Source organism: Hemitrygon akajei, chromosome 32 (genome assembly GCF_048418815.1).
Source record: "Hemitrygon akajei chromosome 32, sHemAka1.3, whole genome shotgun sequence".
In the NCBI taxonomy this organism is placed as follows: domain Eukaryota; kingdom Metazoa; phylum Chordata; class Chondrichthyes; order Myliobatiformes; family Dasyatidae; genus Hemitrygon; species Hemitrygon akajei.
Window position 1 is genome coordinate 4,684,067 of NC_133155.1, and position 26,768 is coordinate 4,710,834.

Here is a 26,768-nt window from a genome sequence, read left to right on the forward strand (position 1 = left end):
GGAGTCCTTGCTCTAATTTACTTCTGCCATCAGAAGCACCTGAGAAGATAAATGGGGCTTCTTTTGAAATTCATTTCTGAATACATGGCACTCTTGAACTGTGTATTTCCCCTAAGGCATTGGAACTGTCTACCGTGGTGTCAAATTAATCTAGAAATGGTATTATAATAGGCTGTATTCACATCTGCCAACACAGACACAAGGTCAATTTCGTCCGTCTCGATGCTGTCAGAGACCTTTCCAGTTAGAAGATGCCCAAGTGGATCAGCCCAGGAGTCATTGTTCAGATACTGGTCAAACTCATTACGATCCACATCAGCTAGCAGGTCAGAGTAGCAGAGGTTGTCCAGGACTTCCATGTCATTCAGCGGCTGCATGCTTTGAGACCCACAATATTGGGTCAAGTTCTCAAGTAACGGAGAGGGTTCTGCTACTTTGTGACAACAAACTGCTGAGCTCTGAGGAGGGATCGCAGGGCTCAGCTGATAGGACGGGCTGCAGTAGAGGCTTGTATCAGGTGGAGGAAATCCGTAAACTGGATGGGATAGCGGGCATTCTATACCAGTCAGCCCGCTCTCTGTTCCTGCCCTGCATTCTGGTCGCGTGGTTTGTGAGCTGGTGGTCGAAGGCTGTTTCCCTAAGGGGCGTATTTCCTGCTTGCTGTGTCGGTTCGCTTCAGGGAGGTGGTGTGAGTGAGCAATCTGGTCAATTGCCAGTTTGCTGATGGTAAATTTCTTATCTTGGTGAAAAGTCGATTCCTGTTGTTCAATGCTCTCTACGTGAATGGAAGTGCCATTCCTGTACGGGCCGCGGGTTTGGCTTTTCCGTCGCGGCCTGTATTTGTAGTTAGGGTATTCCAACATATGCTCCACTCGTAGCCTCTCTGCTTCTAAAATATATGGTCGCTTCTGCACCACTGTAAGGGATCTCCAACAACGCCCTGGGAGGAGAGAGGAGACACATTGAGCCAGACAGAACATAATGAAGGAAATGCACTTTAAGAAAGACAGCATCCTTATTTAAAGATCACCTAATAATGTACAGTAACAAAATAGCACAGCACAGAAGGAGGAAATTCAGCCTCTGAGTCTACACTGCAACAATCTGCTCTGCAACCTTTTATCTTTCCTACCGACCTGGCTTCAGCTATCACCTCCCAGCTAGCCTCCTTCCCTTTCCCCCCTGGTTTTTTCTGGCATCTTCCCCATTCCTTTCCTGTCCTGTCCTTGGACTGAAATGTTGACTGTTTATTCATTTCCATAGGTGCTGCCTGGCCTGCTGAGTTCCTCCAGCATTTTGTTTGTGTTGCTTGGATTTCCAGCATCTGCAGATTTCCTCTTGTTTATGAAATACTTTTGGATGTTTTCTGGTGGTGAAAGGTGGTAAGAATTTGACAGTTTGGTTTTACTCTATGTGCCTGTTCTAGATTGACATAATATAGACATAGAATCATACAATACCACAGAAATGGATCCTTTGTCCCATCTAGTTCACGCTGACCTGAACTAGATGTTCATAGCCCTCCCTGCTCTTCCCATCCATGTACCCATACAAATTTCTCTTAAATGTTGAAATCGAACCCTCATTCATCACTCCATTGGCAGCTCACCACCTTTTGAGTGAAGAAATTCCCCCCTATGTTGTGCTTAAGCATTTCACCTTTCACCCTTAACCCATGACCTCCAGTCTCTCTCTATCTCTAAAGATCTGCTCTACCTTTACAATTTCAATTTAGACAATTTCGCTTTAATTTTACAAAGAGTTTGGTGCAGCTTCTGCTGAATCTTTCATCTATGCCTTGGTATTCTGCAGCTCCAATGATTTCAGAGTTTATGTAGAAATGTTCGCACTAGGGTCATTTCCCAGATTCAGTTCCTGCTGTTGCCTGTACGGAATTTGTACGTTTGCACTGTGACCGCATGGGTATCATCTGGGTGCTCCAGTTTCCTCCCACAGTCCAATAATGTATGGGTCAGTACTCTAATTCATCATTGTAAGTTGTCCCGTGATTAGGCTGGGATTAAAGCGGGGGTTGCTGGGAAACACGGCTCGAAGTGCCAGAAGGGCCTATTTCATGCTATTTCTCAATAAATAAATAAACGTATTGATTTCAGGCAAGACTTTGACAAAGATTTGGATGCAATTACTTCAATAAGTGATTTCAATTCATGTGTTTTTCCTTCTTATCATAAGTACATCAAAGTTCAAAGTTCAGGATAAATTTGTTATCAAAGCAAATATCTATCATGATATACTACCCTGACATTCATTTTCTTTTGGGCATTCACAGTAGATACAAAGAAACACAACTAAATCAATGAAAAAGACACACAAAGAAAAATGGACAAACAACCACTTTGCAAAAGATAACAAATTGTGTGAATATAAAAAAAACAAAGTAACAAAAATAAATAAACTAATAAATAATACTGAGAACATGAGTTGCAGAGTCCTTGAAAGTGAATCCATAGTTTGTGGAATCAGCTCAGTGTTGGAGTGAGTGAAGTCATTAGTCTTTACTTTCACAGGGCTACTGTAGAAATCAAGGGATTTGAGGAAAGGGATTCAACACGAGCTTGCAATAGACCCTCAAACTGGAAGATATACGAGCAGAAGTAGGCCATTTGGCCCATTGAGTCAGCTTCGTCTGACAAGATCTTACATCATGGGGAAGTAGTTTCACTAAGCTAATATGCTCCTAATGTTTAGTTCATTGTAAAGCCCATTTTGTGGTCTATATTGAAGGAGAGTTTGCTTGGCATCACGCTATATTTTATAGAAGGTAACTCAGAATGACTGGAGATTTCACCAAGCAAAAATTAACACACCCTGCATGTGGACAGCCTATTTATCTTGATATTTTGCTCATCGTGCCAAATTTGTCACCATGGTGATAATATTTACATGCTTTTTAAAAACATCTGTATTCAAAGTTATAAAGTAAATAACTTTTTGCAAATCCATTATTTAAAAAAGTGTTTCTTTTTTTCTCACTACTGCTTCAGTTTACTTTTGATTCAGTTTCTGACCTTTCTTTAACAGATCAATAAATTCTAGTCTAGCATTTTCTCCAGCAAACTGTTGAATATGAACTACCCCTGTATTTCATAGTAGTTCCAGCTCCTTAGTGACCTCCAACTTACCCGTTGCCATTTATGTTCCATATGGAACTTATGTGAGCAAAGTTTTATCAAACTGGTCTCTTTCTAGTAATGTCAAATTTATTGTATTGGACAATACAAATGCCTATGTCAGGATGCTGTTCGTTCATGATAGCTCAGCATTTAACACCATCATTCCCACAGTCCTAATCAATAAGCTACAGAACCTGGGCCTCAGTACCTCGCTCTGCAATTGAATCCTCAACTTCCTAACCGGAAGACCATAATCTGTGTGGATTAGTATTAATAACACCTCATCGCTGACGATCAACACTTGTATGTTTCAGGAGTATGTGCTTACTCACTGCTCTACTCTCTCTGTACCCAAGACTGTGTGGCTAGGTAGAGCTCAAATGCCATCTATGAATTTGCTGATCATATAACCATTGTTGGCAGAATCTCAGGTGGTGACGAGAGGGCGTACAGGAGTGAGATATGCCAACTAGTGGAGTGGTGCCACATCAACAACCTGGCACTCAATGTAAGTAAGATGAAAGAGCTGATTGTGGTCTTCAGAAAGGGTAAGATGAGGGAACACAAACCAATCCTCAGAGGGAGCAGAATTGGAGAGAGTGAGCAATTTCAAGTTCCTGGGTATCAACATCTCTGAGGATCCAACCTGGTCCTAACATATCGATGCAGCTATAAAGAAGGCAAGACAGTGGCTATACTTCATTAGGAGTTTGAGGAGATTTGGTTTATCACCTAAGACACTCAAAAATCTCTGCAACTGTACTGTCGAGAGCACCATTATTAATTTAACTATTTAATTTGCATATACACAGTATATACACACACACACACTTATCTTACTGTAATTGATTTACCTAATTATTTTTTTCTTTCTATATAATCATGTATTGCGTTATATTGCTGCCGCTAAGATAACACATTTCACAACATATGCCGGTGATATTAAACCTGATTCTGATTATCCTCAGCTTTTACTGGGGTTTGGAACAGTACAACACAAATTAAGACCCACACTTTTTAAGAAGGGAGAGAGGTAGAAGAAAGGAAATTATAGATTAGTTAGTCTGACCTCAGTGGTTGGGAAGATGTTCAAGTCCATTATTAAGGATGAGGTTTTGGAGTATTTGGAGGGATGTGAGAAAGTACATCAAAATCAGCATAGTTTCCTTAAAGGGAAATCTTGCCTGACAAATCTGTTGGAATTCCTGGAGGAAATAACCAGCAGGACAGACAAAGGAGAGTTGTTTATTTGATTTTCAGAAGGCCTTTGACAAGGTGCCATGCATAAGGGTGTTTAACAAGATAAGAGCCCATGGTATTACAGGAAAGGTAGAAGGTTAGTTGACTGGCAGTAGGCAAAGAGTGGAATAATGGGGTCATTTTCTGCTATTTAGCTATTCTGCTATTTGTTCAACCTGTTCCTATTGTTGGTATAATTCTAATCTTCAAATCCACCATAAAATGGGTACAATCAGATCAGCTGTCTACTTAAATGGCATGTCATTTGTATTTCGAATTACCCAATTGTGTTACTACTTTCAAAATGTTGAATATTTTCAAAGAATTGACATGTCTTTTATGTATTTTAATGGCTGCATTGAAGCACTTACTCAAAACCTTCAGCCTTCCTTGGAATCTAGAACTGATGATCATCTAACTACTCAACCACTCTTGAAAACATACACCAGAATAGTCCTGGGGCATGTAAAAAGGCCCTTCAGCCCATTGCCTCTGCTCTATCACCCACTTGCACTAATTCTACTCTATGCCAATTTTATTCTTCCAACATTCCCTCCAGATTCGGCCACTCACGTACACACTCAGAACAAGTCAGAGTGACAAATTAACCCATCGAGGGGACAGTAAGAACTCGAAGTGTAGCAGGATAGTGAGAGTGAGTTGCTCGATAGCGGGGGAGCTGGAGGAACTGGACTTCGTGTGGTCTATGTTGTTGCCTGCTACAGAATGGTGTTGGAGTCAGTGAGTGAAGGCAGTGTGCGGGCTAACAGCGAGTAACTTTCTTGAATGCTTTTCTTGTGACCATAGCATTCTGTTGTACATTGGAAATATAGAATACTGCATGTCAGGTTCATTGGTGAGACTGATGGCGGGGGAGCTGCGTGGCCTTGGTTGTAGCACAGACTAGGCCTCAGGCCACAGTGTCACTTGGTGCAGCTGCTCAGGGAGCTGGTGCTGGAGGCAGTGAGGTGCGGCATCTACGCTGGATTGGGCTGTGCCCTCCCTTCCTGTCAGTGCTGCTCTCCTGTCTTCAGTCAGTGGAAGACAAGGTTTACTGCATTCGTCTGTGGACTGCTGTGGGCTTGTTCTTGCTGATAACATCCATGGACTTAGGTACTTGGGCTATATTTTATGCTTACTGCTATCTTATATGGTATGAGTTATATGCGTCTTTTGCTGTGTATAATTGCTGATACTGTGTTTTCAAAGTTCAAAAGTACAAAGTAAATTTAATATCAAAGTACATATAACCCACCATATGTAACCCTGAGATTTGTTTCCTTGCAGGCATACTCAGTAAATCCAGGAACTATAATAGGATCAATGAAAGACTCCACTCAACAGGTCGGACAACAATCAATGTGCAAAAGACAATAAATATCGAGAACATGAGATGGAGAATCCTTCAAAATGAGTCCATAGGTTGTAGGAATAGTTCAGTGATGGGGCAAGTGAAGTTGTCGTTATCACCACTGGTTCAAGAGCCTGATGGCTGAGGGGTAATAACTGTTCCTGAACCTAGTTGTGTAGGTTCTGAGGCTCCTGTACCTCCTTCCTGATGGCAGCAGCGAGACAAGAGCATGGCCTGTGTGGTGGGGGTCCCTGATGATGGATGCTGCTTTCCTGTGACAGCACTCTGTGTAGGTGTGCTCAATACTGGAGAGGGCTTTAACCGTGATGGACTGGGCCATATCCACTACTTTTTGTAATACTTTCTGTTCAGGGGCATTGGTGTTTCCATAACAGGCTGCAATGCAACCAGTTAGTATAGTGTCCACCACAAATCTAAAGAAGTTAGTCAAAGGGCCACTTAGAACAAAAGCCATTGTTAATTTCAGAATTCTTTAGGTTTCATAAGTAGAATGAAAATGAAAGACAGTCCATGGCTGAATTGAAGTAATTGTCTGAACATTGTCAGTTCAGTAATGGTGTTAATGATACACTTAGAGATGAGTTAGTTTGTGAAATCTTAGAAGAAAGCATTCAAAAACAGCTTACATTCATATGAACAGTGGACATTGCTATTCCAATGGGAACCACATACAGAGATGTAATTGAGTTGCAGTCAGGAATGGAAGTGAGTGTGAATACATTGCAGAATCCAGCCTGGCCAAGCAGATGGTGTTACCATTGTGGCAGGGACTCACATACACCAGACCAATGCAAATTTAAAGGCAAAACCTGCAGCAAAGCAGGACCCAACCAAAGAGCATGTCAGGCAGACAAAAACAAATGTACTGCACAGAGAAGAGAAACAAGACAATAAGTCCAAGTTGCATTTTCAAGAAGAGCACTAATCAGCATGCTGTTGATGAAAAATCTGATAATGATGAGAATGACACAGGATTAGGTAGCCTTGAGATTTACACTGTGAAAATTAACAATAGACAAGCAACATGCTTTATGCCAGAAGTGAAATGGAATTGGATGCTGGCTCAGCTGCTTCAGTCATTTCTCAAAATGAGTTTGAAAGGCATTTCAGAAATGCCAGACTGAAGCCTGCAGATTTCCAAATAAGAACTTGTACTGTGAGAAAAGATAACTCCTTTGGGAATGACATACAATCACCAACGAGCCACATTGAGCTTGTATGAGGTAAAAAAACAGAAGGACCAGCTTTGTGTGTAGAGGAGTGTGTGTGATTGACTGAGAGAATTACAACTTGATTGGAGGTCTGTCCACCAACTGCATGCCACATCCACTGCAATGATGCTGAATGAAGAAAGGGGCTGGATGAAATCACAGCCGTCTCCTTGCTGTATCCCATGAACCTCTGTCAAACACTGGGCAAGTCGGTGTTGATGGCAACCTTTGTGCCTTGGGTTGGAAAGCATATTGGATCAAGGAAGGAGCATGCTGCTCAGAGGAAGTGTGAAAGTGACGAAAGCGCTGGTCTAACTACAACAGTTTTTGTAGGCAACATTCCCGAGAAAGCTTCTGATATGTTAATCAGGCAGTGACTTGCAAAATGTGGCTTGGTTTTAATCTGGAAAAGAATTCAAGGAGATTCAGGCAAGTTGCAAGCGTTCGGTTTTTGTGAGTATAAGGAACCAGAATCTAGTCCGTGTACGTTAACGCTATTGCATGAACTTCAAGTGGGAGACAAAGGAAGTTGTAAGACCAAAGTCCAGCTGGGTGAATGGATGGCCAAAAAGAGTCAATGGAGATATGAAAACAAACGATTTCTCAGAGGATGGTGTAGACGAGGAAACCAAGTGGAGAGAGCAGATAGAAGCATTAATAAGAGAATACACCTGTGAACTAAATACACCTTCCCAAGATCAAGATGCACCAAGATGCAGAAGAAGAAAAAGGAGGGAAGAGATGGAGAGAATAAATGTGAACAAGAAAGAGAAATGTGTGAAAGAGAGAAGGAATGTGAGAAAGAAAAAGAAAGGGATCAAAGTAGATCCAGAGAGAGAAAAGACGAAGAAAGGTGTTCAGAACTGTCAGAACCACTTCCTTCAGTCTCAGAGTCAACTCCTACAACCACTATGGAGGAGGCTCCAGAACCTGACATTGTTTTCACAGTCACAAGTCTCACCGGCCAAGCAGAGTACTCTTACTTCTCAGGAAGGACGTTCTCCAACAAGAATAAGAAAGCCTCCACAGAATTTAAATCTTTAAGACTGAATGACACCATTTTTAAAAATTACTATGCTGTGGATGGCTGTATATACTGTAGTAGATGCATTATATAGTATGTGGTGTATATAGTTGAGATGCATTCTCTGTTCAGTTGAAGGTTAAGCAGGGAGATATGTTGTGTATTTAATATTTTAGTAATATTTGAGAAATCTTGTGTATATATTGGTTGATTAGGCATTCTTGTTCATTTAAATAATTAACTGTGGGTTAGATGTAAAAAGTATGTTAACTGCATATGACACCAGGCTACCATGTGATACGTGCACATCTCACTTAAAGTAAACTCGAACTAGACCCATGTTCCTGGACATCTGTCTTCATTTGGATTAGTTAAACATTTTGAAGTTACAAAACGTAACAAGGTGTTCCTGAGTTGAGTGACGAGCCAGTGAAATGGTGACCTGGCACCTTGGCACTGGAAGAACGCTGTATTCATGGGAATTCATGTGTGGTTGAATGAAAATTAAGCATAAACTTGAAAATGATATCCTTGTTATTTGTCCTTAAATGAAAAACTAGTTTTTCCAGGTTATGCAAGACTTCAAATGTTATAACAACATAGAACCATTAGGCCTGTTGTGCCTGTGTCATTTCCCAGAGCTTTCCCATCAGTCCCAGCATTTATTTCCATACAACCTATGCCAATCTATTTCCCATGCCAATGAATTCTTTGGGATATGAGATTATATTTTATTTAGAGATACAACATGGTAACAGGCCAATAAACTCACACTGAGCAGTGTGTTACGTACCCCATAACTGGGTGTCTGACCAGCAGAGAAAGAAATAGACAAATCTTTAAAAGATCTGACTTCGGGGGTATTGGAGGATGCCAGGAAGGCAGAATTGGTGAGTGTTGCGAAACGATTAAATCTCTTGGCGGTGAAATCGTTGATGAGAAAGTTGGATATACAGAGAGCAATAGCTGTGCATTATGTATCCGAGGGTGTATTCACATCGGATGTATTGGACCTGTTCCCTGAGAGGAAACCAGCCGACGGTGAGGTTCAGTTACAGATAGAAAAATTAAGGTTGGCTGAGGAGAAGGAGAAAAGAGAGCATGAGATTCTGATAAGAAAGCTGGAGTGGGAGGAGGCAGAAAAATAGCGGCAGTTTGAGAGGGAGAAATGGCAACGTGTGAAAAGTTTAATGTTAGTCAGGAGATTAGGTTGGTACATCTGTTCGAGGAGACGGACATTGATCGGTACTTCTTGCATTTTGAAAAAGTGGCCATGAATCAGAAGTGGCCCAGAGATAAGTGGGTGGTGTTGTTACTGTTACGAATGTGCCACAACTCTGAGGGGCCGAAGGGTACAAAGTCGCCCCCTCCTTTTTGAGAATCGCAAGATCGCTATTAATTTGGGTCTGGGACCCAGGAAATGAGAGAGAATCCTCAAGGTTTTGGAATGTGTCCTGGCCCCACAGCAAGACAAAGCCACGGATAACGGCCATTGTCTCTTGGAGACGGAATTGTGTATTGAGTACTGTACTATTCATTGAAGCCCTCAGGGGATGACCAGAGTGGGCTGGTTGAGGGATTGCATCATCCCAACCTGATTGACATCTGAGACCCCGTGAGTAAGGATAAAAGAGGGTCTGGGGAACAACCCCTTTAGACGCACCAGGAGAAACGTATGAGACCGGTGGGGATTTGTGTGTGTCCATCCTTGCCCGGATGACAAGTCTTCCATGGAACGGCCTCGCTAAAGGACGAATATGGATCAAGATCGGATAAAGGAAAGCCGGCAAGTTTCTTTTCTCAAAAATCTCTCTCTCTCCAACAATTGCAAAACCCAGCGGTCCCCAAAGGCTGAAGCCTGTGTGAACTGAAACGAACTTTATATTTCCATCGGACAATACATTATCCCCTAGACAACGATAGAGCTATTTCTTATTGATTATTATTATACCCGCACTTTCAGATTTAGTCTTGACGACGTATATTATATGTATGTTTGCATTGATATTATTTTTGTGTATTTTTACTAATAAATACTGATAAAAATAGTACCATCAGACTTCAACGGACCTCTCTATCTGTGCTGGTAAGTGACCCAGTTACGGGGTTTGTAACATTACAAAGTGTACTTAAAGGAAAGGCTCAACAAGCATATGCTGCGTTGTCTGCGGAGGATGCAGAGGATTATGAGGAAGCAAAACAGGCTATCCTTCGGACCTATGAGTTGGTACCTGAAGCGTATAGACAAAAGTTCAGGGACTTAAGGAAACAGTGGAATCAGACATTTACAGAGTTTGCATACGAGAAGGGTGTATACTTTGACTGCTGGTGCGCTGCAGAAGGGGTGGAGGAGGATTTCTATCGTCTAAGAGAGTTGATTCTGATAGAAGAATTTAAAGGTTGTGTTTCGGATAATATCCGGACATACCTGAATGAGAAGAAGAATAAGTCTGTATCAGAATCTGCCAAGTTAGCAGATGAATACGCCTTAACCCATAAGACAAAGTTTTCCCCAAATAAGAGCTACCAGAAAGGCAGTAGGAACGGTAGAGAAAGCCCACCGGCTAAGTCAGAGAATAAGCTGGGAGCTAGTTGAAAAGGTAAAGAGGAGGAAAAGCAGGCTGGCAGGAAGGTCCCTAGCTTTACGTGTTATAATTGTGGGAAAGCTGATCATATTGCATCTAAGTGCTTTGCTCCGAAGAAGGAGACAGGAAAAGGGAAAACAGCAGTCCCTACAGGGTGTATTGAGTCAGTCAACAGATCGATGAGGAAGGCAAAGGTAGATAGAGCCCAAGAGGGACGTGAGAAGTTTATCTCGGAAGGGACAGTGTCTGTGAAGGAAGGAGAAACCCCAGTTCCAGTGCGGATCTGGAGGGATACTGGGGCTGATCAGTCATTGATTCTCAGGAAGGTGCTGGATTTCGGTCCTGAGACTGAGACTGGGAAGGTTGTGTTAAGAGGTATTGGAAAAGGGACCGAGGCCATACCTTTGCACAGGATGTTTCTGAAATGTGACCTGGTATCTGGACCAGTCGAAATAGGGATGCGGTCGAAACTACCGATGGACGGCGTGGACGTCCTACTTGGTAACGATCTGGCAGGTGGTGACGTGTATTCAGCAGTGAAGCTGACAAGCAAGCCTATAAGTGCTGAGGACCCGCCCATAGATTCCAAGATTTATCCCGCATGTGCGATCACTCGCAGCATGTCTAAAAAGGCGGCTGAGAAAGGAGCCAGTTTAAATGAGTCTAGTGTTGATTTGGCGGAGACGTTTTTACCGACCCTGTACCAAGAGAGGTTAGAGGGTGGTAAAGCAGAGAATAGTGAGGTGAAAGAGAGTAAAGGAGAGGAGGTAGATCTACCCTTAGCCAGGAGGGAATTTATAAAGGAACAGAGTCATGATGAGGAGCTTGTGGTGTTGAAAGAATCAGCTCTTTCTAAAGTAGAGAAATTCCCAGAAGGATGGAGGTGTTATGAGTGATGAACAGATCTGATGGACAATGGGGTGCAGAGTTACCCATCCCCATTCCCTGAGAATCACGAACTATTACTGTTGCTATGCTGCTCATGAGAGAGAGAAATGAAAAACATGCAAGAACATCTGCTACAGATAAGAGAGGGGAGAGAGACTTGTTGATTTACTGTATTGTGACTTCTGCAAGGGTTATTTATCTTCTACTATTTTGCTCATTAACATTCCTCAGTGGACTGCAGGAGTGGGCTGGTTTGATGGACACAGTCATTCAAAATTGATTGATAGCTGTGACCCCGTGAGTAGGGATAAAAGACAGGTCTGGAGAGACACCCTTCAGACACACCAGTGGACACTGATTGAGAGTTGGAACCCACGGGAAGGTGGGGGCATCGGATACCGAACCAGGAGATCGGTCAGGTAAACTCACAGTGTTACAGCAGGGCCAGTGGGGACTTGTGTGTGTGTCCACTCATGCCAGAGTGACGAGTCCACCACAGAAGAACAGTCTAGCTGAATGACAGAGGGGTCATAACGGAATGGCCACTACGACACGACGGATTAAGAAAGGAGTAAAAGGTTTGCCTGCCGCAGCTGTTGCTGTTACATCTCGCTCACTCTCTCTCTCTCTGTCTCTCTCTCTCTCTCTCTCTCTCTCTGTCTCTCTCTCTCTCTGTCTCTGTCTCTCTGTCTCTCTCTCTCTCTCTCTCTCTCTCTCTCTCTCTCTCTCTCTCTCGCTCTCTCTCTTCAATGATTACAACACAACAACCATATCTACCTCAGCACGTATGAACTGAACTGAACTTTATACTTTTCTGTGACAATTCATTTACCCCTAGACATTGATAGAGCTTGTTTATTATTGCTTATTATTATTCCTACACTTTTAGGTTTATTATTGCTAACTTGTGTTATCTATATATTTATTGATATCTATTGATATTGATTTGCTTATTTTACTAATAAATACTTTTGAATATAGTACCACCAGACTCCAACGGATTCTTCTTTCTCTACTGGTCAGACACCCAGTTACGGGGTACATAACTAGTGACACCCATGTTTCTAATGAATCTACTAACACTTACACTTTGGGATGTGGGAGGAAACTGGAGCACCCAGAGGAAAATCCATGGAGTCACGAGGAGCAGCGGGAATTGAACGCGGGTCGCTGGTGCTGTAATACATTACGCTAACTGCTACGTTACCACGCCAAAGAGAGATGAAAACCAAGCGTCATGGCAGAACCTTATACAGTCAGAGGAAGGATGTGAAGATCCCACCCAGGAAGCCGTGGAGGTCAGGATTGGGCTTGCGTCATTGAAGCTGTGTGGCAGCTGCACCGTGACCTGTGACATCCTCTGAGTCTTGTTCTATTTCCATTTCAATAGGAAGTTTAAATGCAAAGATCTTGAACTGGCAAATTATCCATCAATTGAAGTCTTTGGCAGTTGGAGAATCTTGCGCTGCTGCCTTGAATATACACCAAGCATTTTGATTGCCCATTGGTCCTCTGTGTTGTACTGCTTGCTCTAGCTACCTACCTATTTTGTTATTTATCTAACTATTTATTCATTGAGCTCTAGGGTAGAATGGGCCGTTCCAGCCTTTCGAGTGGATACGTGCAAACGAATGGATATTTTCACCTTACTATACATTTCCCGCGAGTCTATCTCACACATTGTATATTGTGAAGAGTAAGATTTCCTGGATGTGCTTTTTATTGAAGAACAGTGCAGAATGGGTGCTTTCTGCTCTTCAATCTGTTCCTCGTAGCAATCCCCCAAAATATTTCAAGCCTAATCACTGGACAATTTACAGTGACCAATTCACCTACCAACTGGTACATCTTTGGACTGTGAAACAGGACCGAAGAAACAGGAACACCCAGAGGAAACCAACGCAGTCACAGGGAGAACGTACAAATTCCTTCAGGCAGCAGCGGGATATGAACCCGTGTTGCTGGTACTGTAAGCCGTTGCACTAACCACTACACTACCGTGCTGCCTCTAATAGCATATCATGTCTTTGAGATGTTAGAGACTTGATTGTAGACTCAAAGGATTTTGGTCTTAAAACAGGTGACTTAAAATAACATACAAGGTTCCTGGGGAATTTTACTGCATTCAAAGCCTTATGTGCAATTGAATAGACATCACAAAATAATGGCTTTTTCTTTACTTGCTCTGCAGAGCAAGCAGAAGAACTCAGATAGTTTGCAGGTCACAGGTCGATGTTAGGGTCAGGCTGCAGAGAAATGTGGGAGAAGGGCAATAGTTGGAGTGGCAATCAATTGTGGGAGTGCGAGAAAGAAGACCTTGAGCTACTGGTGGAAGGTGTTACGATTGACATGTTGTGGAGCTCGGGTTTGGATTCCCTGGTAGAAGATGATTGACGTTGCCATGGATTTAGAATGTATAGCTTGAGTGAGACCCACAGTGAGGGCAAAGTATACGTTAAATGGGATTTGTCTGCATACAGTTCCAAACACTGGACTTCATAGTCTTGGACTTACTGAAGCAGTTGTGAATTAATTGTGGGATCCTCCACCTGTGAGGATGGCACGAGCTGTCTGCAGATCACAATTACACGACTGATTATAGGGAGATGGTGTGATCCAGGCCTTTTGTGTACAGGTGCCAGAAGAGAAATTAGAAGCAATAAGCTGACCTTGATGAACGTTGCTGAAAGAAACCGACAGTGTATAGCAATTGGTTTGACTGCTAAGCTCTATTTAGTTGGTTACATGCTAGGGAAGCTTAAGCAAGTAGAATTGAAAGTTGCTGGGTTGAGTGAAGAGCCAACGATATGGTTTCCTGGCACTTTGGCCCTGGAAGAACTCTGTATTCATGGGAATTCATGTGTAGTTGAATGAAAATTAAACAGCCTTGAAAATGTTATCCTTGTTATTTGTTCTTAAATGACAAACCAGTTCTTCCAGGCTTTACAAGACCTCAAGTTTTCTTACAAGGCCTGTTGTGCCTGTGTCATTTCCCAGAGCATTCCCATCAGTCCCAGCCCCTCATTTATTTCCATACAACCTATGCCAATCTCTTTCTCATGTCAATGAATTCTTTGGGATATGAGATTACATTTTATTTAGAGATATGACATGGTAACAGGCCCTTCTAGCCCTGTGAGGCCACACTGACCAATGACACCCATGATTCTAATGAATCTACTGACCCTTTCACCTTTGGGATGTGGGAGGAAACTGGAGCACCCAGAGGAAAGTCCATGGAGTCACGGGGAGCAGCGGGAATTGAACCGGGATCAATGGTGTTACGCTAACTGCTACGCTACCGCACAGCGCCAAAGAGAGATGAAAACAAAGCGTCATGGAGGAACCTTACACAGTCAGAGGAAGGATGTGAAGATCCCGCCCAGGAAGCCGTGGAGGTCAGGATTGGGCTTGCGTCATTGAAGCTGTGTGGCAGCTGCACCGTGACTTGTGACATCCTCTGAGTCTTGTTCTATTTCCATTTCAATAGGAAGTTTAATGCAAGGATCTTTAGCTGACAAATTATCTATCAATTGAAGTCTTTGGCAGTTGGAGAATCTTGCGCTGCTGCCTTGAATATACACCAAGCATTTTGATTGCCCATTGGTCCTCTGTGTTGTGCTGCTTGCTCTAGCTACCTACCTATTTTGTTATTTATTTATCTATCTAGCTAGCTATTCATTAATTGAGCTCTAGGGTGGAATAGGCCGTTCCAGCCTTTCATGTGGATATGTGCACATGCTGGGAAAGCTTAATTAAGTAGAATTGAAAGTTTTCAAAAGGAATATATTCTTCAACTTTGGAACTTTGTTAGTGGAAGGAAAGCGCATCATGCAGGATCAAACACCCCCGCCCCAGAGCTTAGTCTCCAAGTGGTGTTGTTTGGGCACTTGCTGCATTTTGTCAGCAAAAAGGATATCACCTCAGCTCACTCGCTAGCTCTAACTTCAAACGCAAAAGCAGGAATACATAACTAAACTTTTCGCTTCTACCACGCCTAACCAACATGACTAACCACAATAAACACAATAAACATGCAACACAAATACAATGCAGGTAGAAAATAGATACATGGCTCTACATAATAAAATATCTAGGTTACAGCAACAGAATATTGAGATCATAGAGTTCTACGTTGTTGTGTCTGCCCTATTGAAGCCTCCTCTCACCTCACCTCATCTAATTCAGTTAACAAATCTTTTGAAAACAAAGACAGAAAATGTTGGAAAGACTCATCAGGTCAGGCTGTATCTGTGGGAAGTGGATCAATCAGCACTTTGGAGCTCATTGTGGAAAGAGAATCAGTCAACATTTTTGCTTTCCATAAAAGCAAGAGGTTCTGCAAATGGTGGAAATCCAGAGCAAACTGCACAAGATTTTGAGGGAATGAACTGTTTTTACTTCCAGCCGAGACCCTTCAGCAGGACCTGATGATGTCCCTCCAGCATGAAACAACTTTATCACGTCATCCTTCACTTTCTCAAGTAAAGAAATCCTATCTGTTCAAACAATCTTTAAAAATAGATGTCGGTTGACACATTGATGCACGTACGTTTGTTTAACCACTCTGTTGGTATTCAAATAGTTTCATCAATGCCAATTGTTGCCTTTATTTGATCTGATAAAACAGAAACTGCTGAGAAAACTGACAAATCAGACAGCACCTGCAGAAAGAGATGCATTTAGTACTTGAGATGGAAGATTCTTTGTCAATACTTCAACTATTGTTCTTTCCTCAGATGCTGCCTGACCTGCTTTTTATCCAGCATTCTCCATTTTTATCTCATATTTTCTGCATCTGCAGTTCTTTTTAAAAAATTCCATTTGATCTAGTTTTTTGCCTGTTTGAGGGAAAGATAGTTAATAAGTAGAATAAAATATGAAAAGAAATCAAATAGTAAATTAGAAAAGAACACATTAAACAAATTGGAAAATATTGAACATGAGGTAAGAATTTGAGATTGTTGTTCATTATTAACTGTCACTCACTTCACCTGGACAATCTTTCATAAACAATACCATCAGACACAAAATGCCGGTGAAAACTCCACAAATTAGGCAAATTCTATGGATTCAGTCGACATTTTGGGCTGAAATCACACACGCAGTGCTGGAGGAACTCAGCAAGTCAGACAGCATTTATGGAGGCAAATCAATTGTCACTGTTTCAGACTTGCTCAGCTCCTCCAGCATTTGGAGCAGGCAACTCAAGATTTTCAGCATCTGCAGAGTCTCTTGTGATCCTTAAGCATGATCTTTGAAGCTCTTTAGAGGTCTACAAACTGCATATAAAAAACTAGCAGAGCCTCTTGACTTGCCAAAGTTCAAAGTAAACTTATTATCGAAGTATGTATATGTCACCATTTTGCAAGTAATTCACCACTGTTTGACTATAAACACAAGAAAGTCTGCAGATGGCGGAAATCCAAAGCAACATGCACAAATTGCTGGAAGAACTCAGCAGGTAAGGCAGTACCCATAGAAATAAATCAACAGTTGACGATTTGGGCTGAGACCCTCGGTCAGGACTTATCTGACTACCTTGCTTTTAGTATTTGTCTTATTTCTGTCCATCAGCTACACATATGTTGTTGAATAAATCATAGTATTGAGTAACATGAGAAGCCTCTTGGTTTATCTTACCTGCACCGGATCTTCAAAAGAGGAGCTAATTTATTGTGCTTTGATTCACTTTGATAGTACTCCTCCAATATTCACCCCTTAAGTATTAAATCATTTTCCTTTTGAAGGTTATTATTGAATATGCTACTTATAGGATGTTATGTTATGCAACTTTGCGAATGTTGTGCTGAAGTTGTATAAGATGTCGGTGAGGCCTAAATTGGAGTATTGTGTGCAGTTTTGGTCACCTATCTCCAGGGAAGATGTAAATAAGGTTGAAGGAGTGCAGAGAAGATTTGCAAGGATGTTGCCAGATCTGGAGGACCTGAGTTATAAGGAAAGATTAATAGGTTAGGACTTTACTCATTAGAACATAGAAGATTGAGAGGAGATTTAATAGAGATATACAAAATTATGAGGGCTATGGATAGGGTAAATGCAAACAGGCTTTTTCCACTGAGGTTGGGTGGGATTACAACCAGAGTTCATGGGTTAAGGGTGAAAGGTGAAAAGTTTAAGGGGAACATGACGGGAAGCTTCTTTGCTCAGAGAATCATAAGAATATGGAACGAGCAGACAGCACAAGTGGTGAATGTGAACTTGATTTCAACATTTAAGCAAAGTTTGAATAGGTACATGGATGGTAGGGGTATGGAGGGCTATGGTTCTAGTGTAGGTCAATGGGAGTAGGCAGTTTAAATGGGATCAGCATGGACTAGATGGGCCAAAGGGTCTGTTTCTGTGCTGTGCTTTTCTATACCCTTTCATGTTCTAAATTCCAGATTATGATGCTTCACTATACAAAAAAATCCTTATCTTCCCATTGACTTTTTAATTAATTTTCTTTGATCTACCACTTTGGGTTACCTGCCTTCCTGCATGAAGACTCTTTCTCCTACTTCCTCTCATTACATTCCGTGTTATTGAGATGTTGTGGGACAGAGGATTGATGATTTTGTACATTTTCTCTAATCTACCCAGAGTCATTTTCCATTTTGGATCTGTACAATACAGGAGCTGGTTAATAGGCACACAAGATATTTGCTTCGTATTTGACAGCCACAGAGCACTAAGAGAATCACATAATGTAATCTTTCTATTTTCCTTCTCTACATGATACAGATTGTATTTGTGTAGCATATCCAGTGTAATCGCGCACACAATTTGCAGTGAAATTCAGTAGGTTAGGCAGCATTGATGGAAATGAATAAACAGTCAACGCTTCAGGCCCAGAACCTTCTCCAGGATTTGGAAGGAAGGGGAAACATGCCAGAAAAAAATGTTGTGAGGGGAAGGAGGCTAGTAGGTAGGTGACAGGTGGAGCTGAATAGGTGGGAAAGGTCAAGGGCTGAGGAGAAAAACATTTTTCAGGACTGCACAAGAACTTTATCAAACCAAACGTGATTTGGAATTATGGAATGATTTGCCTGAATGGAGGGAAATTGGGATATGGGAAGAAGGAATTGTAGAGCGTGTGTTCTAGGCAGGTGAATGACGGAGCAAAGAAAATCAGGAATCCACAAGAAAGCAGGACACAGGAGGGTAGAGTTTGCAGAGAGCTGTGAACCAACTCTGTGAAACAGATTTAGGCACAGAAAGCCAGACACTAATGTGGACAGAAGAAATAAAACTTTATTTACATCATTAGAGGTACAACCCTTCTGGCCTTTGAGCCTCGCTGCCCAGCAACCACTGATTTAACTCTTGTCAAGTCATGAGGCAATATACAATGCCCAAATAACCTACTGCCCAGTATGTTTTTGGACTGTGGGAGGAAACTGGAGCACCCAGAAGAAATCCAAACATTTTGCAGGGAGAATGTACTGGCAGTGGCAGGAATTGAGCCCGGGTCACTTGTACTGCAAAGCGTGCTACTGGTATGTATCGAACACGACAGATGGATCTGAAGATGGTGGACAAGTAGGTTGACTCCAATGTTAAACACCACGTGTTTTACTCTTAAACCAATAATTTTCATCCAAAGCAAAACTGAGTAGACAGGGTGTGAGCAAGCTGTGATCAAGCTTTGGCCAAGTTTCAACCAGCCCTCTTGCTCAGTTTTCTGAACCAGGTAGTATTTCAGCTGGACAACACTACAATTCCTGTCCTTGGACTGAGGATGTGAAATTAGTGGCTTGACACACTTAATTTTGTGACGGTCCAGCAGTCAGACAGATTGCTGGCATTCAGCCTAACCTGACAGACAAAAGACGTAAAGGATGGATTCCAGCAATTTATCATCTCCAAACTACAACTTACTTTAGCATCAACACAAAAGATTCTGCAGATGCTGCAAATCTAGAACCACGCACACACAAGACGCTGGAGGAACTCAGCAGGTCAGGCAGCATCTATGGAAATGAAGTCGACGTTTTGGGCTGGAAAGGAAGGGGAAGAAGCCAGAATAAAAGGACAGAGGTAGTGTAAGGAGGGTAGCTAGGTGGGTGGGAAAGGTAAAGGGCTGGTGAGGAAGGAATCTGATAAATGAAGAGAGAGGGAAGAAGTAAAGGCACCGGGGGAGGTGATAGGCAGGTAAGAAGAAGTAAGAGGCCATAATATTATTATTGTTGTATTTTTATCTTTTCTCAGCTCAAGCTGGGGTATGGCATAGCAAACATTCATTTCTCAATTGCCTAGAACTTTTGGATTATTCTAGGGTGTTTAGTATTGTTGCTTTCTGAAGATTTACATAAACATTGCTGTATAGGCCTAGTTGTTTAATGCTGCCATGTAGTGACTTTGGGATGACACCAGTTGTCACTATTACTATCGGGACGATGTATACCCTGTTCATGTTCCATAGTCCTTCAATTTCCTCTTTTAATTCAGCATGCTTCTGATTTCTGTATGTTATGTATGTTTGCAATGGCTGTATCTATTAAGTAAGTTGTTCTTCCTTGTTTATCCTGTAATATTATATCTGGACAGTTATTATGATTTGTCCTATCTGTGTAACAGATTGGTCATAATATAATTTGTAGGACTCTGACTCTGAAACTGATCAGGCTTGTATTTATAGTGAGGTATGGTGTCTTTTATAAATTTCAGAAACAGATTCAGGTTTAATATCACCAGCACATGTCGTGAAATTTGTTAACTTTGCGGCAGCAGTACAATGCAATACATGATAAATATAGAGAAAGATCCTGAATTACGTTAAGTATATATATGTATATCAAATAATTAAATTAAATAAATAGTGCAAAAACAGAAATTTAAAAAAAGTAGTGAGGTAATGTTCATGATTTCAACGTCTATTCAGAAATTGGATGACAGAAGGGAAGAAGCTTTTCCTAAATCGTTGAATTGGTGCCTTCAAACTTCTGTACCTCATCCTTGATGGTTAAATTATGAGGGCATGTCCTGAGTGGTGGGGGTCCTAATGAAGTACACCACCTTTCTGAGGCACCGCTCCTTGAAGATGTCCTGGATAATATGGAGGCTAGAACCCATGATGGAGCTGACTTGAGTTTACAGTGATGTTTGCCACTTGGTTGTGCAAATAAGCATAATAATAGTAACAATTGTTGTTATTATATATAAATTTAAAGTGAGTTAAAGTAGGACACAGGGTGAGGAGATGAGACTGGTGATGGGGTGCATTAGCAGTAGTGGGGACAGTCATGACTGATTTTCCTTCTTGTTATACTGAGGTGCTGAAAATGTGTCCACACTATCACTGCTAGGTAAGTGTGGATCATTTAATTCAATGAGATCTGAGAGTATTATGCACTTGAAGTAACTTATTCACTGCCTTAAGTGACTGAGGCACCAAGACAATGCTATTTCAACATAAACCATGGCTGCACCAAAATTCATCCAGCAGAGAAAGGAACGGCCTAGGCAGTAAGGGACTAGAACTTCCAAGGATGTCAACCTCAGTTCTGTAGGTCTCATTCTTGTTCTGGGATCAGAGGCCAAGGGTTCAAATCCCTCGCTGGAAACGTACCCAAGTCCAAATGCGTGGTGCATTGTCAGAACTGAGAAATTAAACCAAAGTTCTGCGTGCCTCACCCAGATGCATATGATCGTCTCTATCTGTCTGTTTTGAAGAAAAGCATGAGAATTCTCCGGTGTTCTGGCCAATAATTACCCTTCAACTAATATCACCAACACAGATTACCAGACCTTAATCACATTACTCATTGAGGGATATTGCTGAAAATAAAAATAAAGTACTTTGCATTTCCTACAGATCTACATTTCAGAAGTAATTACATCATATTTAACTAGGAACATTAATTAATTAACCCATTCAAAGGTTCTACAGTGTTATAGATATGAGTGCTCTTTTATTGTCTTTTAACGATATTTATTGCTGCATACAGTACTGTGCACATACAGTATATATAACTATGGTGCTTGAGACTTTTGTATTATTCTGCATGGAGTGGAGAGTGAGTTTGTAAATTTGACAAAAGCAAAGGATGTTGGGAATGATGAGAGTGGAGGGAGGGGTGAGGGACAGGTGGCAGGGAAGGAGTGCCAGGAGCAGGAGATGCCCAGGAGGACACACCCAGCCCTGAGACACTAGACAAGGTCATTTGACTCCAAACAATTGGTTTATTGATCGTTACAGAATGTCTTTCTGGTGCTTCCCACTCCCTCCCTTCTTTCTGCCTCTTTCCCACTCACAGTCCACGATAAAGACCCATATCAGAGCCATGTGTGTGTGTGTGTGTGTGTGTGTGTGTGTGTGTGTGTGTGTGTGTGTGTGTGTGTGTGTGTGTGTGTGTGTGTGTGTGTGTGTGTGTGTGTGTGTACACACCTAAGACTTTTGCACAATACTGCAAGCTCATATTTTCAATTGTGTTATGCTGAAATGCACAAATGCATTCACATGAATGATCCCTGGAGAGAAAGGGTTAACATATGAGGAGCATTTGATTGCTGGAGTTTAGAAGAATAAGGGGGATCTCACGGAAACCTATTGAATATTGAAAGGACTTGATAGAGTGGACGTGGAGAGGATGTTTTCTGTAGTGGGAAAGTCTAGGACTAGAGGGCACAGCCTCAGAATACAAGAACGTTCCTTTAGAACAGAGAAGAGGAGGAATTTCTTTTGCCAAACAGTGTGGTGAATATGTGGAATTCATTGGCACAAATCACTGGGTATATTTAAAGTGGAGGTTGATAGGTTCTTGATTAGTCAGGGTTTCAAAGGTTCTGGGGAGAAGGCAGGAGAATGGGTTTGAGAGGGTTAATAAATCAGCCAGGATGGAAAGGTGGAACAGACTCAATGGGCCAAGTGGCCTAATTCTGCTCCTATGTCTTATGGTCTTATGGCAAAGTTCTATGGGAAGCTGCATATGAAATTTAATATACACAAACACGAAAAAATCTGCAGATGCTGGAAATCCAAAGCAACACACACAAAATGCTGGAATAACTCAGCAAGTCAGGCAGCATCTATGGAAATGAATAAACAGTCGAAGTTTCAGGCTGAGACCCTTCTTCAGGACACGTGCACATTTATGTATGTATGTGAAAAGTATATAAAATTGTCATGCTTGGGAATACTTTTATAATACATTACAGCACCTACTAACCAGATAAAGAAAAATTCTCATGTCTCTTTGAAATTACATAAATTGAACATTTCAAGAGATGGCAGTCAGTGCTCTATAATCTGCAGATTCTAAAAACTAATAATGAAGCAGTTTTCAAAAGTCTGGCTGCTTTTTGGGGGGAATGCTTTTAGTACAACTGAGCCTATGATATAAAATCCATAGGATCATGCCATGTAATTGTTACAATCAGGAGGAGACCATTCCGTCCATCAGGGTATCCGGCTCCTAATAGAGCAATCTTGCTAGCCCCATTCCTCCCTGCTTTTCCTATAGCTGATTAAACTGGCAAGCAACACTCCTTTGGGATCCAAAAATTACATCTTGAAGGGACTCATGAGAATGAGCCCAGGAATGAAAGGATTAACAAATGAAGCAAACACGAAGAAATCTGCAGATGCTGGAAATTCAAAAAACAACACCCACAAAATGCTGGTGGAACACGGCAGGCCAGGGAGCATCTATAGGGAGAAGCGCTGTCGACGTTTCGGGCCGAGACCTTTCGTCAGGACATATGAAGTTGTGTTTCATGGCCCTGAGCCTGTACTCGCTGAAGTTCAGAAGAACGGGGTGGTGGGGGGAGGTGGAATCTCATTCAAGAACTACTGTACATTGAAAGGTTTAGATAGAGTGAATGTGGAGTGGATGTTTGCAGTAATGGGAGAGTCTAGGACCAGAGAGCACAGCCTCAGAATAGAAGAAGGTCCCTTCAGAACAGAGATGAGGAGAAAGTTTTTCAGCCAAGGGGTGATGAATCTGTGGAATTCATTGCCATAGGCAGCTGTAGAGACCATATTTGAAGTGGAGGTTGATAGGTTCTTGATTAGTCAGGGCATCAAAGGCTGTGGCAAGAAGGCAGGAGAGCAGAGTTGACAAGGAAAATAAATCAGCCATGATCAAATGGCGGAGAAGATTCGATGGGCTGAATGGTCTAATTCTTCACCTATGTTTTATGGTCTTATGGAACTAGTTGATGCTTTTTCTGACACTTAGAGACTGTGAGTTTCACACCTCTGTATATAAACAAAATCATTGCATTCCTGCTTGTATCTTTAGGACAAAGGTTAGTTCAATCCCCCGTGTTCCTTGAACTATTCCCTAATAGGAACAATTTCACTCTATCTGCCCCATTTAAACCAAACTGTCCACAGTAGTTATGGGGTTGTTACCCCCTCTTTGAATCCTTACCCAGGAGTTTGCTGAGCTCCGTATTTTGAAGGTTGGGGTTCTGCAGAGACAGCTTCTTCCTTTCATCTTTGGCCCACACCATAAAGGCGTTCATTGGTCGGGGAATCCGGCTGATGGCTATACGAGTCCTGCAATCTCTGGGCTGCTCAGCTGGCTTGGAAACATTCATGTAGAAAGCACCAGCGTTAACGTTGTCCGTACCAGCAGCCCTCATCTTTATTCACCTGTAGGAGCGATTGCACTCTCACTTTTCAAGTGAGCACTGAAATCATTGTGCGAGGACCAGATTGGAGTTTATATCTGATTCTCCACTTAACTGGCTCCTCCTACAAGGCACAAGCAACCCAATCCACCTTTTGGATGTAGACATAGGCAAAACAGATATTTAAGAACCTATTGGAAATGTTCTAGTTAGCCCATTATATCAATGTTCCCATGCAAATTTATAACTATGTTATTGTCAAATGTCTCTTCAAATCCAAGTGCCCATTCTAATGATTGAGTACTAGTTAAGAAAGAATTGTGAAAAAAACAAGTGCCTTCAAAATAGAGGATTTCTGGCTGGAATATATAGAAGTTTATAAATTTGCATGTCAAATTAGAACATGTTTCTCAGAGGCGTGATTTTCCAATTACTGTCTACTTAATGAATGACTGCATGTGTAAGATTTGAATGTTAACAATCCCACAGAGACAATATGTTGGTTGAACAGTTGAACTTCCCATTAACAATCAAACAGTGGACAGGCACTCAGTGGCCACATTATTAAGTACACCCTTACACCTGCATGTTAAAACAAATATCTAATCATTCAATTATGTGTCAGTAACTCAATGCATAAAAGCATGCAGGTTTACTGCATTGAATGGGGAAGAAATGTGATCTAAGTGACGTTGACCATGGAATGATTGTTGGTGCCAGTCGGGGTGGTTTGAGTATCTCAGAAACTGCTGATCTCCTGGGATTTTCACGCACAACTGTCTCCAGAGTTTTCAGTGAATGGTGCAAAAAAAAAACCATCCAGTGAACGGCGATTCTGTGGGTGAAATGCCTTGTTAATGAGAGAGGTCAGAGTAGAATGGCCAGACTAGTTCAAGCTAACTGAATAGTGCCAGTATCTCAAGTAACCACGCGTTACAACAGTGGTGTGCAGAAGAACATCTCTCAATGCACAACACGTCAAACTGTGAAGTGAATGGGCAACAGCAGCAGAAGCCCAGAGACACACAGTCAATGGCCACTTTATTAGGTGCAGGTGGTATCTAATACAGTGGCCACTGAGTGTGTGCTAGTTGAACAGTTAAACTTCCCATTGTGCAAAACAATTTCTGATTTTTTTTAGCTCCATATGTAGAATTGCAGGCACTTTCCAGTTTCACACTGCCATCAGACTCTTAAGTGTTTCAGAGCAAGGATCAGTACCGATGACTTGCCTCATAGTTACTATGGCGGCTCATACAGTTCATGATATTGAGGAGTAGACACAGGCGCTGGGTGGAGCACAGCCGGCTCATTTGATGGCGAGAGGCTTTGATGGAGTACTGCTCATGGACTGCATCGCAGCCTGGTATGGGAACACCAATGCCCTTGAAGGGAAAACCTTACAGAAAGTAGTGGATATGGCGCATTCCATCTGGGTAAAGCCCTGGGCTCGCTTACGTGACAGGCTGTCACAGGAAAGCTGCATCCCTCATCAGAGACTCCCAACACCCAGGTCATGCTCTCTTCTCGCTGCCACATGGGCCAAGCTAAGGAGCAAAAGGGGACAAAACTACTTTGCTGGGATTGGTGCACTTGGTGTAGGCTAGATGGATTTAGCTAGGTCTTTGACAAGCTTCTGCAAAAGGTTAGAGCCACTTGCTTGGTAATAGAAAGCAGACAGTGAATTAGAATTGCTATTCTAATTCTAATTCTATTTTGCTGAGATACAGCACAGAGTAAGCCCTCTGGCCCTTCAAACCGTGCCACCAAGCAAACCTCCGATTTAGCACTCTCCTAATCATGGGATATTTTACAATAACATATCAATGTAGCTCTAAGGAAAGTAAGACAGTGGCTATATTTTGTCAAGAGTTTGAGGAGATTTGGTTTGTCACCTAACATACTCGAAAACTTGTACAGATGTACCTTGGAGAGTTTTCTACCTGGCTGCCTCACTATCTGGTATGGGGAGGGGGGGGGGCCATTGCACAGGATCAAAGTAAGTTGCGGAGAGTTGTAAAATTAGTTAGCTCCATCGTGGGTCCTAGTCTCCATTGTATCCAAGACATCTTGAAGGAGTGGTACTTTAGAAAGGTGGCATCCATCATTAAGTACCCCCACCACCCTGGACGTGCCCTCTTCTTCCTGTTCCTATCAGGAAGGAGTTACAGGAACCTGAAGGCACACACTCGGTGATTCAGAAACAGCTTCTTCCCCAGTGCCATCCAATATCCAAATGGAAATTGAACCCATAAGCACTACCTCACTACTGTTTTTATAATTTCTGTTTTTGCACGTAGCTATTTTATATGAAACACTGTTTTACTGGGCATCTCCAGAGATGTGACTTGTTAGCACCTCGCTAAAGGCCACCAGACTCAGCGGTGGGAAAACCACCTTTCAGAGACTCTGTACATCTAGGGTCCATATGACTTGGGTCCCACCAAATCCAGGAGGTTGGGATGTCACGCTTCCCCGAGCCCCGATCTGTGTGAATATTATAGACAATAGACAATAGACAATAGGTGCAGAAGTAGACCATTCGGCCCTTCGAGCCTGCACCGCCATTTTGAGATCACGGCTGATCATCTACTATCAATACCCGGTTCCTGCCTTGTCCCCATATCCCTTGATTCCCCTATCCATAAGATACCTATTTAGCTCCTTCTTGAAAGCATCCAGAGAATTGGCCTCCACTGCCTTCCGAGGCAGTGCACTCCAGACCCCCACAACTCT

At 42.1% G+C, this 26,768-nt stretch overlaps 1 protein-coding gene across 1 annotated transcript; it reads right to left on the bottom strand.

Annotated features, from left to right (window-relative positions):
- LOC140719589 (transcription factor Sox-7-like) lies at positions 1 to 24,044 on the bottom strand. Its single transcript, XM_073034293.1, has 2 exons — positions 23,831 to 24,044; positions 1 to 940 (listed from the first exon to the last, which is right to left on the bottom strand). Exons 1-2 carry the CDS (start codon positions 24,042 to 24,044, stop codon positions 141 to 143), a joined length of 1,014 nt encoding a protein of 337 aa, XP_072890394.1. The 3' UTR covers positions 1 to 140.
- Positions 24,045 to 26,768: the final 2,724 nt, after the last annotated feature.

What these genes read in the sequence shown, in the direction of transcription:
- LOC140719589 (XM_073034293.1), bottom strand. Translation starts at nt 24,044, where the DNA reads ATGAGGGCTGCTGGTACGGACAACGTTAACGCTGGTGCTTTCTACATG. An exon ending in GGAGCTCAGCAAACTCCTGG is followed by an intron (nt 941 to 23,830) that starts GTAAGGATTCAA and finishes CTCTCCTCCCAG; the next exon opens with GGCGTTGTTGGAGATCCCTT.